General features: G+C 39.0%; 1 protein-coding gene across 2 annotated transcripts; it reads left to right on the forward strand.

Annotated features, from left to right (window-relative positions):
- The first annotated feature begins 222 nt into the window (after nucleotides 1-222).
- On the forward strand, nucleotides 223-6,365 carry LOC131238583 (pectinesterase inhibitor 10-like). Of its 2 annotated transcripts, none has more exons than XM_058236249.1 (2): nucleotides 223-640; nucleotides 6,288-6,365. In XM_058236249.1, the coding sequence occupies exons 1-2, from the start codon at nucleotides 223-225 to the stop codon at nucleotides 6,335-6,337; spliced, it is 468 nt and encodes a 155-aa protein (XP_058092232.1). In that variant the 3' UTR covers nucleotides 6,338-6,365. The 2 variants fall into 2 exon arrangements, 1 of the variants encoding a protein (XP_058092232.1); XR_009167948.1 differs by lacking the exon at nucleotides 223-640 and adding an exon at nucleotides 6,035-6,199.
- Nucleotides 6,366-12,204: the final 5,839 nt, after the last annotated feature.

Below are 12,204 nucleotides of genomic sequence, written 5' to 3' on the forward strand. Positions count from 1 at the left end.
ACGGTAATGAACCGTACTCGACTAGTTGCTGTTATACGCCGTTGTTTCCATTATTTTGTTGGTGTGTCCTAATTGAGTGTTTTATGTTCTTATTTATTATTATTATTATGATTTATTGTTTTATTTTGAAATAGATGGATGGAATGGATTCTATTAGTAACCTCTAAGTGGACCCCATATGGCCCGAGAGCCACATTACTGTAAATTAGCACAGACTACCGAATGTTTTTCTTCATTTCCTTACGCCAAAACACCCTAAATCCTTCATTTCCTTATGCCATCGCTGTCTGCGTCTCCCTCTCCCTCTCCCTCTCTCAATCTCCCTCAATCTCCCTCTCCCAATCTCCCTCAATCTCCCTCCATCGATCTCCCTCTCCCGATCTCAACCCTCTCTTTCGATCTCCCTCTCCCGATCTCAACCCTCTCTCTCGATCTCCCTCTCCCTCTCCTTCTCCCTCCCTCTCCCTTGATCTCCCTCTCCCTCCTCCAATCTCGACCCTCTCTCTCTCAATCTCCCTCTCCCTCGATCTCCCTCTCACTCTCCCTCCCTCTCTTGATCTCCCTCTCCCTGTAACATCCCTCTCCCTGCATTTCCTCTCATATGAAAGATGCAGTCATGCATTTGAATCTGTGGAAGAAGGTATTGTGACATCTGCTTACTCCATGAAATTGAAATGACGTCTTCTAGAATCTCTCACCATGAATGTGCATGTTATAATCTTCCGATATATATTTGTTTTAGTGCCCAATGAAATAGATGAATTGTACCAATAAACTTCCGATTCACCTGTTAAAAGCCCATGTTGAAGGAGCTAAGTATTTATAAATGTTTATTAACATGTAGTTTTACATTTTGTGGGGTTTTTCAGATTGTTTTTATCCAATTTGGAAATCTGCTCGAGTTAGAAAAAAGTAACTAAAAGGATAACAAATAATACATATCTGCCATTGGCTTGGCAATTATTTTTGAATTAGAGGTTGTTGGTTCGAACTCTACCTGATAGAGTTGTTTTTCTTTTTAAAAGAAAGCAAATGAATACCTTAGTTGACCGAAATTTCCCAACTGGTCTCGACTGGGACTCTCTAGTCCAGTTTGGGTTTCAAACATTGCATTAAACTAGAATTTTTTTTCCATTACCAATACATACTGTAGACTGTATTAGTTAATCTACCACAACAAGGAGAATGTGGACTTGGAATTGGTAAAAGAAAAATGAAGTGGTAGACTGGGATGATCGTTTAGACCTCGAGCATGTTAATTTAAACTACAACCCTGCTGGCTGTTGTGACTAACTGATGAGGCAGGCACTATACTTTTCTTCAATCATGTCTAGGGAGAGGTAGGAAATTTAGTTGTGGTCCTCTTAGACAATCATGGTGCATTTGGTTGTCATCTAAATTGCAAATTGATGGGAATTTTTGGCTTAGAAGATGGCTATTTGTTCCATTTGACACTTGGAGTGGTGCAAGTTTTTTGAAATCGCATTGTCGAAGGTCCCATTTTTCAGGCTTGTGTGTGCCAAATCAGTATCCAAATTCAGGTTGGACATGAAACACTGAGGATGTTGATTTGGGGAGAAAAGCATCCTGCCTAGGCAGAAAAATCAGGACATGGAAATGCAACCTTTAAGTGCATGGAGCTGATATTTCTTGTAATTAGGAATTTGATGTCATTATTCACTTCACTTGGTCCCTTTTTAATTAAAAACAAGATATAAAGTTCAGACCACCATTCTGGTTGGATAAGTGGGTCCAAATATCCTTTAGATAAAATAGTAGCGACCTCACTGTTCTCTTAGAATTTTTCTACAAAGGCCTTTGGATATATCAATTCTTGGCATTTTTTATTGCACACTTCAAAAACTCACTGACTCAACTCGAAACTCGAGGGAGTAAACTCTAACTCGCTGAGATTTTGAGTTGCATCACTGGGAAACTTGGTTGTGGCCGTGACTCAACCTCGACTTAAGAAGACTCAGTCAAGTCGACTTGATGCGCAGTGACTCAGAATGAGTCACTTGGTGAGTCATAGAATCATCGCTAGTAAAATGCAAAAGCGGAATGAGGAAATCAAACTCAAGACCCCTGCCAGAGATAAGACACAATTAACTATTGCGTTATGCAGTGCGCTGCTATTAGATATAGCTATTTATAAATAAATAAATAAATCTTTTTCTAATTAATTTAAATATCAACACCTATTCGTTGTATTTTTAATTTAATTATTAAATACTAAGTCGAGTCAGACTGAGTCTTTAAGTCAACCCAACCTAGTTGAACATCAAATTGAGTCCAATTTTCGGGTTTTTGAACTATGATTTATTGTACTATGTTAGATTGTATCCTGTTGTTGTTTGATAGATTTTGACTCTAAATTTTTATTTTTCAGAGAAATCAACAGTAGAGAATGTAGGACAAAGTCAGCATTGACCCATGGTAGTCTAGGTTCAATTCTCTCTACCTTGTTAGGCATCTGTATACTTGGGTTTATTTTCATGGTATTTTGATTATTTACAATGGCATGTTCTTTATTATTATCCTTTTTCCCCTCGTCTTTTCTGGTGGCAATAAAGCAAACATGTTCTACATGATAAATACAATTACTAACTAGACAATGTATTGTACTTGTATTCCATTTATCTGAAAATGGCTTCCAGTTTTCCCATTCCCATCTACATTTGGCTAGCATTTCTCACCTTTGCTTGGGCACTTGAACGGATTATAGGTGGTTGCTTTTGAAAGGAGAAACTTTAGATACTCTGGCAATGTGATGGATAATGCGCAGGCACTTAGAAATTACTTAGAAATTGCATACATGGCATACAAGTCAAATTATGCCATCCAAATTATGGCATTCCCAGTAGATGTATCATTAATAAAAAATTAAGCTCGTTTGATTATTTGACTATTGGATTGGTGGACATTTATTGGATGGTTAATAATGGGGGAAAAAAATCCAACAGTCCTATTTTCAACAAACAAGTGTTCACAAATCAGAGGTTAGGACTGTTCAAACAATCGGATTTGGGATTGTGACTTAGCGATGGTGGGTTCCACAATTTAATTGTTTTATTTTGAGTTGATGTATACAATGTGTACAATTTTTGAGTGCCTCTCTATCGTCATATGCTGCCTGAGTATCGCAGAACTCCCCTTTTAAAATTGCCAGTCAATTCCATTGAATGCTTCAATGAATTTGCATTACCGTAAAAAAGAAAAGAAAACTTATGCAGTGTGACTGTTTACAGCTGTTATAAAATACCAAATAAATCGTTTAACTATGACTGATCTAAAGAAATTTACACAACTGGATTCACTTCCTACTGTGTCTTGGTGGGTTGTGTCAGATTCATTCGTTGCACAGATTTTAAGGTAGATACCCCATGTTTGGTGGGTTGTCTTAGATTCACTTCCTACTGAGTGCCTAATAATTACACTTTTCCATCCTCGAGAAACTAGTAGAGTATTTTGAGAGGATTATGAGATTTACACTTTCCCTTTTAAGAAAGAAAGAAAAAAAAAAAAAAAAAAACCTACCTTGAATGTGTATTTAGTGAAGTTTGGATGTGGCAGATTGTTTCTTCTTGTAATTCTTAGTTACTGATTATATTCCCGTCTGTATATAGTATTGTATGTATGAAACAATAAGGATCTGCTCATACTCTGACAGGATTGTATTAAAACCAGCTTCATGTTCAGCCAAACATGCCCAAGCACATATACATACAATTAGATAAAACCCTTCATCTTTCCATCACAGCGCAATACTGGGAACCCTTTATTTACATATACTAGGTGTCTGCCTGGAATTTTTTTTCCTAATAGTGAGATACAGGGAATGTTTTGATCCCACATTCCTAAAAATGGCCTGTGTTGTTAAACGGCTCTCTAAAATGCTAATTTAGTGGGTCAAAAAATTTATGACCAAGCTACAATCCTTGCATGTCAAAATCATGGGAAATATAAAGAATCCATTTACCATATTCCAATACAATCGGCATATGAATCTCTTATTAGGTTCCAGAAAAAAGAAAATCTTTCTAAGATTCTAATTATTATCTCACTTGCATCTTACCAAACAAGCAAATGAACAGCCATTCAAAATCTCAAGTGAAAGATGTTCTACAGAAATTCAACATGCGCAAGTGAAGTCTTTAAAAACACTTGTTTTACTATTTTTCTGCCATCTTTAGTGGACTTTGGTTTTTTAAATGGTTTTACATCAAAATTCTGCTTCTTTCAATGGGTTTCACTTTCTATGAATTCTTTTCCGTGGATTCGTTGTATGAATTGTGGATTTCACCTTGATACTGTTTTATTCCTCTTTCTTCTAGTGAATTTGAAGGGATTTTAGTTCTGAATCTGTTGTTTGGCGAATGAAGGATTTCAGTTTCTGTTTACTTTTGCTAGAAATTCTGCAGTGAAGTTTTGATGAAATTTAAAGAAGGATTTAAAAAAAAAAAAAAATGATTTCTCACTGAATCTCTAACTGTGATGTATCTATTTTGGAACTGATCCTTTTCTTTATTTCGCTTTATCAGATTAGATTTTGTTTGATTTGTTTCTAATCATGCTTGGGATAATGTGATCTCCTTATGGTTTTGAAATTCAGGACCGATCACATAACAATCGATATACACTACAACCTATTTGTTTCATCCATTAGAGTTTCAAGAAGTTCTGTATGTTGAATTTTCCTAAAACGGTTGTGGGTTTCCGTTATCTTTGGAATTTTATGGCTATTTGCGTTTCTTTTTTCAAGCTTTCCTGTTTCTAATCTAATTGCTTGTTTTCCATTCAATTTGAATGTTTTTCTTCTTTCTTTTAGCTTTCCATCTAGCGGTACATCAACAAGCAGCGCCCCCCCCCCCCCCCTCCCCCCCAAACTTTTCCACCTATCAGTCCATTGTTCTGATTGGCCATGCATCAACAGTCTTTGCTGATGGTACATTTCCTGGCCTTTGGACTGGTGGCCTTTTGAAAGAAAAACACATGGCGAATGACCCATCAGAGTATTTCTGGACATGTTATGCCCACGGAGGAGCCCATCAGATCAATTGTCTGGATGAAGACATGTGGGATCCATCATATCAATGAATCAAAGAACAGTGGGCCCCACTTGTTAACTCTGGTGATCACATAGCCCCTCTTCATTTTCTTCTTTTGATGAATCATTTTCAATAGATTCAACGTTCTTTTCTATGCTGTATCATGAACCATCACATTGTTTCTCAGAACAGTTGTCATCATTATTTAATTTTGTGAGCTTGTTCTATCTAAGTTCATGTAATTTAAATTCATTCTTGTTTGGGTTTTGTATGCTTGTTTTGGTTTTGTCTGTTTCTAATATTGGTAGAAGGAATATGATCGCTATTCTCTTTTCATAGTTACTGACAGACAGCGCATCAACACCTTTAAAGAAACAGAAGAGGTGAGAAAGTATTTTATTTTGTTTTGCCCCCATTTCTAGAATTTTTAGACTGCTCATTGTCCTTTTTATGGGTGGATTTTTTTTATGTAAGAGAATGGATGAGTTACATGGGAATTAGGTAATTCCATAGACAATGGGGGTTTTCGTGATGAACAAACTCTATGATGTTTATGAGCAATTATAATGAGAAAGTAGCCGCATCCAATTTCGGTTCTATTATTGCAATTTGATTATTTTGAATTTGCATTTGGATGAGCCATAGCTTGGAGGATGGATTTCCGAGGGACTTCCAACTATTGTGTACATGTGGGGCCCACGGTTAGTTTATCCAAGCAATTGATCTGATGGGCCTCATCATGGATAGAACATGACCACCAAAACTCCTCCATTGGTAAACTCTTAAACATTTCCATTGTTTGTGTGCAAATACATGATTAAGAAGGCATGCATGCAACCAACAAATAAGATCCAAATTCAATAGAGAAAGGAACACAAATTCAATGGCTAGGATCTTCCAATTTAGGAGATTTTGGGGTCATGGTCCATCCAAGACTGAGGGTCATCAGATTAATGGCTCAAATAAACCAACCATGGGCGTCACCGATTAGCGACAATAGTCTAATACTTTTTTGGACACTTAACCTTTTTGGACTGTATATATGTTTTGATTGTATAGCTTACTTGATTAGTTGTTTCTATAGACTGGACATGATAGATGTAATGCAGGTTTGTGACAAATGTGTTGATGACTTCGATCATCATTGCATGGTAAGGAATTATATCACATATAAAACACTTTACTGAAAGTAGACTCTACCAATTTAGCTAACACTGCATTATTGTTGCCTATTTTCAGGTATTTGTATAGGAGAGATTTGCTTCTTGCATCAGAGTTCAATATCATGAATGATTATATGATGTCAAGTTTGTCAATTTAAGAGTTCAATATCATGTTCTTCGAAGAAGTGAGTGGTCATATGTAACATTTTATAAAAGAAAGTAAATTATGTGATGTTTCTGAATATTAGAACACAAGCATGATTGAGAGAGAGGCTTCATAAGCTTGATTCATAGACTGAAAATTGATAAGCATATTACTCCTTTATAGATTTATAGATCTCTGCATTTGCAGGTTGTGGGATTGGCGAGGGTAATGTTCAAATGTTGTAGGAAGGTTGAAGGAATGACTGATATGGTTGATATTGTTGGAACGAGAGGTGATGGGACAAACACGATTAACATATCAACAGGGGCTTGTATTCTAGCTGCTGCCTCTGGTGCAAAAATTGCCAAGGTGATGCTCCTTTCACATAAGGAATAATGTTGAAATTATTCTAATATGTACTATAATTAATTAGAATTCTATGTTATGATAGCAGTAAGGAAACAAATCCAGTTCTCCTGGATGTGTAGGATTCCTCTGTGGGTGTCTATCTTTATTTGAATATGAACAAGAAGCTTTGTTACAAATGTATGAGATGCCTTTAGCAAATGAAACAGGAGTAATACCTGGTGAAAGAACAAGCTTGAATCTTTATTCAGGGTAAGGAGATTTCCTTCTAATGTGTGATTTTATTTTCCTACCACTCTCTGTTTTTACATAAATTTTATGTTCATAATTTATTATTACTTTTAATTTTACAGGCCTGAAGCTACTAATGTAAATCATTGAATTATATGAGAGATTTCTTATTCCTTGTAAATTTGTTTCTCTAGTATGTACAATTTTGTTTTTAGTTCTAGTTTTTAAGTGTGTCTGTATTCTTGCATTTGGCTTGACAATGAAAGCTTGAAGGATATGTTGTTGTAAAGTATGCTCTTAATGTAATCTTTTTTCCCACGTGGTTGAGAATTTTCTAATGCCATTGATCTTTCTATTGATGTTGTTGTTCTCTGTCTACAGCATCCTGAACATATTAAAAACTTGATTTTGGTGGGTCCTGTTGGATTTTCATCAGAGTCAGATGGTAAGTCAGAGTGGCTGACAACTGAAACTTTTACTTTCATAATTTTAGGTAATCCTTCTTTTCGATTTGCGAAAAAGGCACTTGAGGCTCAGCCGTGTTTCTTTCTTCTGGTGTGATGCGATGCCATGAAAATCCCCATTGGAGTGATTCTATGTGATTATCCCTTTAATAGATCAATGGTCTAGACAACTGAAACTTCTACTTTTATGATTTCACTGAATTTGAATTTGATACCTTTTTGTTTTTGTACTTATGGCAGTTCATGTGTCCCAAATGGCTAGGAAATCAGGCAGCTCTGCTAGCCATGTGGGCCACAATGATAATCAGGTGGGATAGCTTGACCATACATGCCTGAAGTTCCTCTTCAAATGAATTTTTACTATTATTATTACTGTTTGTGCATGACACAACGACTTTTACTTCAAATACCCTGTTTGAAATTGAGCTTCTACTTCAAGGTGACCATTTCAAATTGAACAAACAACGACTTTTAATACCTAACCCAGTTGCACTCCAAATTCCAGTTTTAATTCCTTGTTTGGGAGAAGGCAGCATCTTATGTTCAATGGGCCGGAAACATGGCAGTTGGGCTAAAGACTAGAGTGCCATGCAATGGAAGGAACTGTGGAGATTCTTTTGTTGGCCCGAATTGACCATACAAGCCTATGTTATGGACTGAGAACTGGACTGCTCAGTACAAAGTGTTTGGTGACCCACCATCTCATAGATCAGTTGAAGATCTTGCATTCTCAGTTGCTCGCTTCTTCTCCAAGAATAGCACGCTCGTAAACTACTACATATATCATGGTGGAACTTGTAACAACTCGCTATTATGATGAAGCTCCTCTCGACGAATATGGTTTCAGAAGGAACCCAAGTGGGTTCACCTCAGGGACTTGCACTTTACTTTGTGACTTTGCAGGAAGACTTTGCTTTGGGGGCTTCCCACTGTTCACACAATGGGGAAGGATCTAGAGGCCCTCGTTTATGAGAAGCCAGGAACTAGTGTGTGCGCTGCCTTCCTCTCCAACAATGATACTAGAGTAGCTCCGACTGCAACTTTCAGAGGTGTCAAATTTTATCTACCCTCTCGTTCGATCAGTATTCTCCCTGATTGTAAGATTGTGGTCTTCAACACTCAATGGGTAATTTGCAATCTCTACCACTTGTTTTCTCAAACACTGTTAAACAACATTACGGGAAAAAAAAAAAATTCAGATTCAGGAAAACACTGGAATTATTGGGTATACAATAGCTCATGGCCTACTAATTGTCTGAAACATTCTATTAATTTCATAAAATTCCCTCTTTCATTTACACTTGTCGAAATGAAACATATTTTTACTAGAGACCTCAAATGGGTCTTTTACCATGTCCAACACTTAAATTATTGGCATACAAGCTATAACTATGGCATATTATCTCAATTTAACATATGGTAACCCTGTTGGTTATATCAAACAGGTAACTTCACAACACAATGCAAGGGGCTTTCATCCAGTGAAGGAATCTGATTTAGGCAGCAGCATTCTCTAGGCCTTTTCCAGCCCTTCAGGCAGCTGATTCAAGCCCAACAGCAACAGCAGCACCACCAATACTTCCAGCCACAACAGCAGCAGCAACCCTCTCATACGGACACAATGTCCACATCACTGCAGTGGATCATGGCGAACCTGGTGAAGCATCAGGATGTGCAGGCCAAGCTGATAGAAGAGATCGCTCGGGTTGTGGGGGATGGACGAAAGACATTGAAGAGGAGGATTTGCAGCGGATGTATTATCTGAAGGCAGTGATCATTTTAGAAAAGAGCAAGGAATTGTTGGATTATAGAAGCTTGGAAATGAAATGTTGTATTGAAAATGGAAATTGAAATTGAAATTGAAATGTGTACTAGAAAAGAAAAAGATTATTATGTGTGTGAATCATTCTATTGTCTTGTTCTTCTATTTGTGTAATTATTTGGCATATAATACAAGTAGATTACATACCCCACCCTCTCTCTCATACAATGAACAAAGGGGTTTAAAATTGTTCTTAAAATTCCATCCTAAAATGTGACCGCTAGCAACATCAATAAGCATTCAAATCCATTTCTAAAATTTTGTGCCTAAAATGTGACGGTTGGCACCAGAATAGTTTAAAACCATTCCTAAAATTCCGTTTCTAAAAATTGAAACGGTACTCAAAATGGTTTTGAACCGTTCCTGATTTTCTGCGACGCCTCATTTAGGAGCGGTATTAAACCGTTCATGAAGCATTTAGGAATGGTTTTAAATCGTTCCTAAATGACGATTTTGGTGTAGTGACAACCCAACATATTGTTTCAATATACAATCCAGCCAACACAAGGGCCCAATATGTTCAATTTGACCAACGTGTGGTCCCAAGGTCCGGTTACTCCATCTTCCCGGGATGCATGCATGAAAGTGCTACGCATGCTATATGTATGCAAGCATCTCATATTATTTTAAGAGTCATACATGCATATTAGTTTCCAACAAAATTACTATGTTTCATCATCTAACAAGCCACATACTCTCAATATTCTTTGGACAATTTGCACACATTTTCTAGTGCAACAACCATCTTCAAATATTTGCGCTTAACACACATGATCACAAAAGTGGGCTTACTAACTCCATTAACATATCTTTAGTGGGTTAACTTAAGGCCTATGTTCCATGAGCAAGTGGCCCATTTCAAAGGCCCAATTTAACCTAACAAGTGAAATAATTTCTAACATCATAACCATGGCCCAAAGCGGGCTTATTAAAAACATTACACACATGCCAAATGGGCCGAATGGGTGTAACAAAAAGATTATACTAAGTGAACCAAATCATAACCATCACATCATATACCAACGAGCTAGAATCACAACCTTTAAAATATTTGTGTAGGTGCATGTCCACGGGGTGTTCGTACAAGCGCTCTCTCTCATTTCGATACATGTGGCGTGTGTGCAGGTGCAAGTGCAAGTGCGCTGTCACACAAATGCGAGTAGCTGGGACACACGTGCAAAGGCCTTGATGACCATCGGAAACTTTCAGCTCGTTACACGAAATTTGTTCGGCTAGATGGGCCACTTTTTCTTTTTCTTTTTCTTTTTTTCTTTTTATCACACACACTCACACCTTAGTGGGATTTCACCACCTATGGATACTCAAACCCTTGACCGGGTATTGAAACTCCTGAGAGTCTACCACCGAACACGAAATTTGATCGGCTAGATGGGCTACTTTTTTTTTTTTTCTTTTTAATTTACTTTTTTTTTTTTTTTAACACACACACCCACACACTCACACCTTAGTGGGATTTCATCACCTATGGATACTCGAACCCTTGGCCGAGTGTTGCAACTCCTCAGAGTCTACCACCGAACACGAAATTTGTTCGGCTAGATGGGCCACCCACAAGTTCACTCGGATTAGCAGGGCCCACAATATTATAGTGGAACTCGCTGTCCAATGGACAATGTGGACTGGACACATCGTCCGGGTGGGTCCCACTGGCCTAGGGATAACGTGGACATGGTGGGATCCGCTCCAGGTGCAGTGGGCCTCATAGGCTATGGAACGAGCTGATATTCTTGTTTTCAGTTCTCACCCAATGGGATTGACCTGGTGAATGGTGTAGATGGCATATAACGGTGTGGTGTAGTGTAGATGGCATATAACAGTGGAGCCCACGGTGGGCCCCAGCCGCTGGGATGGCAAATAAATATTACAGTGGTCTCTAGAAAGGTTCCAAAGGTGGACATTTCTACCGTTGCTGCTCCATCAGTGGGCCCACCTAAGATTTGAGTCTGCCTCCATTTTTGGGCCGTGACCCACCCAGATCCATAGCTCAGCTCGCAGACTAAGTGGAGATACCTCGTTTCAACACTTGAGGTCTTGGTATCGATCCCTAGTGGGGGGTGGCTAACATGGAGTGTGTGTACTGACATGGGTGTGTACTAACAAGCTAACCCCCGTATCGGTCCCTAGTGGGGGATGGCTAACATGCAGTGTGTGTACTGACATGGGTGTGTACTAACAAGCTACCCCCACCCCCCCCCCCCCCCCCCCACAAAAAAAGAAAAAAGAAACATGAGCTGAAAAAACGGATGGATGGGATGGATTTCGCACTTCATCATAGTGGACCACAACATCCCGGGGTGGGGCCCAACTGAGATTTGCATCTGCCTAACACCATGGTTTTAAGACGCGTGGCTGTGGGCCCCAGGGGTTTACCACAATAGTCATTGAGAATTCCTTTTTTTCATGTGATGGCGTCCACCCTACTGGGCCCAAATGGATGGGCGGTATGGGTATACAACACATACACGATGGTGGGCCCCAGGGGTTTCAACCATAAGATTCGAACACCATTGTTTGTGGTGGGCCATCTGGAGCTGGACAGATGGACGGCCCAGAAGTTGGGCAGATGGATGGTGCAAATGTAACACCTACCTTACGGTGGACTCCAAGGAGTCTCCAAACTGGGCCAGCAATAATGGGCCGTGAAAGTATTTAATGTGCGTCGTTCAATCACTACTGCTCCCTGTGGCGTGGTGCACCTGGGATTTGGATCTGTTTCATTTAGGGGCCCATGCCCAGTGGGTGGGTCCCACTCACGTGGTGGGGCCCACCCCCAAGTGATCTGAAAAACGGGTGGACGGCAAAGATGAACCACAAACATCAATGTGGATCCCAGTAACAGGTGGACAGCGTGCAATGGCCCCGGAGGTTAGGGCTGAAAGTCGGGCGGGTTGGGTTGGGTTGGTGCTTAACCCTAGCCCAACCCAAGGTTCCTATACCTCAACCC

Source organism: Magnolia sinica, chromosome 3 (assembly GCF_029962835.1).
Source record: "Magnolia sinica isolate HGM2019 chromosome 3, MsV1, whole genome shotgun sequence".
NCBI classification, from domain to species: Eukaryota; Viridiplantae; Streptophyta; class Magnoliopsida; order Magnoliales; family Magnoliaceae; genus Magnolia; species Magnolia sinica.

Bases quoted from the DNA above. Each gene is read 5' to 3' on its own strand.
- LOC131238583 (XM_058236249.1), top strand. From the start codon at position 223: ATGTTTTTCTTCATTTCCTTACGCCAAAACACCCTAAATCCTTCATTT. The intron at 641-6,287 runs GTATTGTGACAT...GCCTATTTTCAG, and splicing joins ATTTGAATCTGTGGAAGAAG to GTATTTGTATAGGAGAGATT.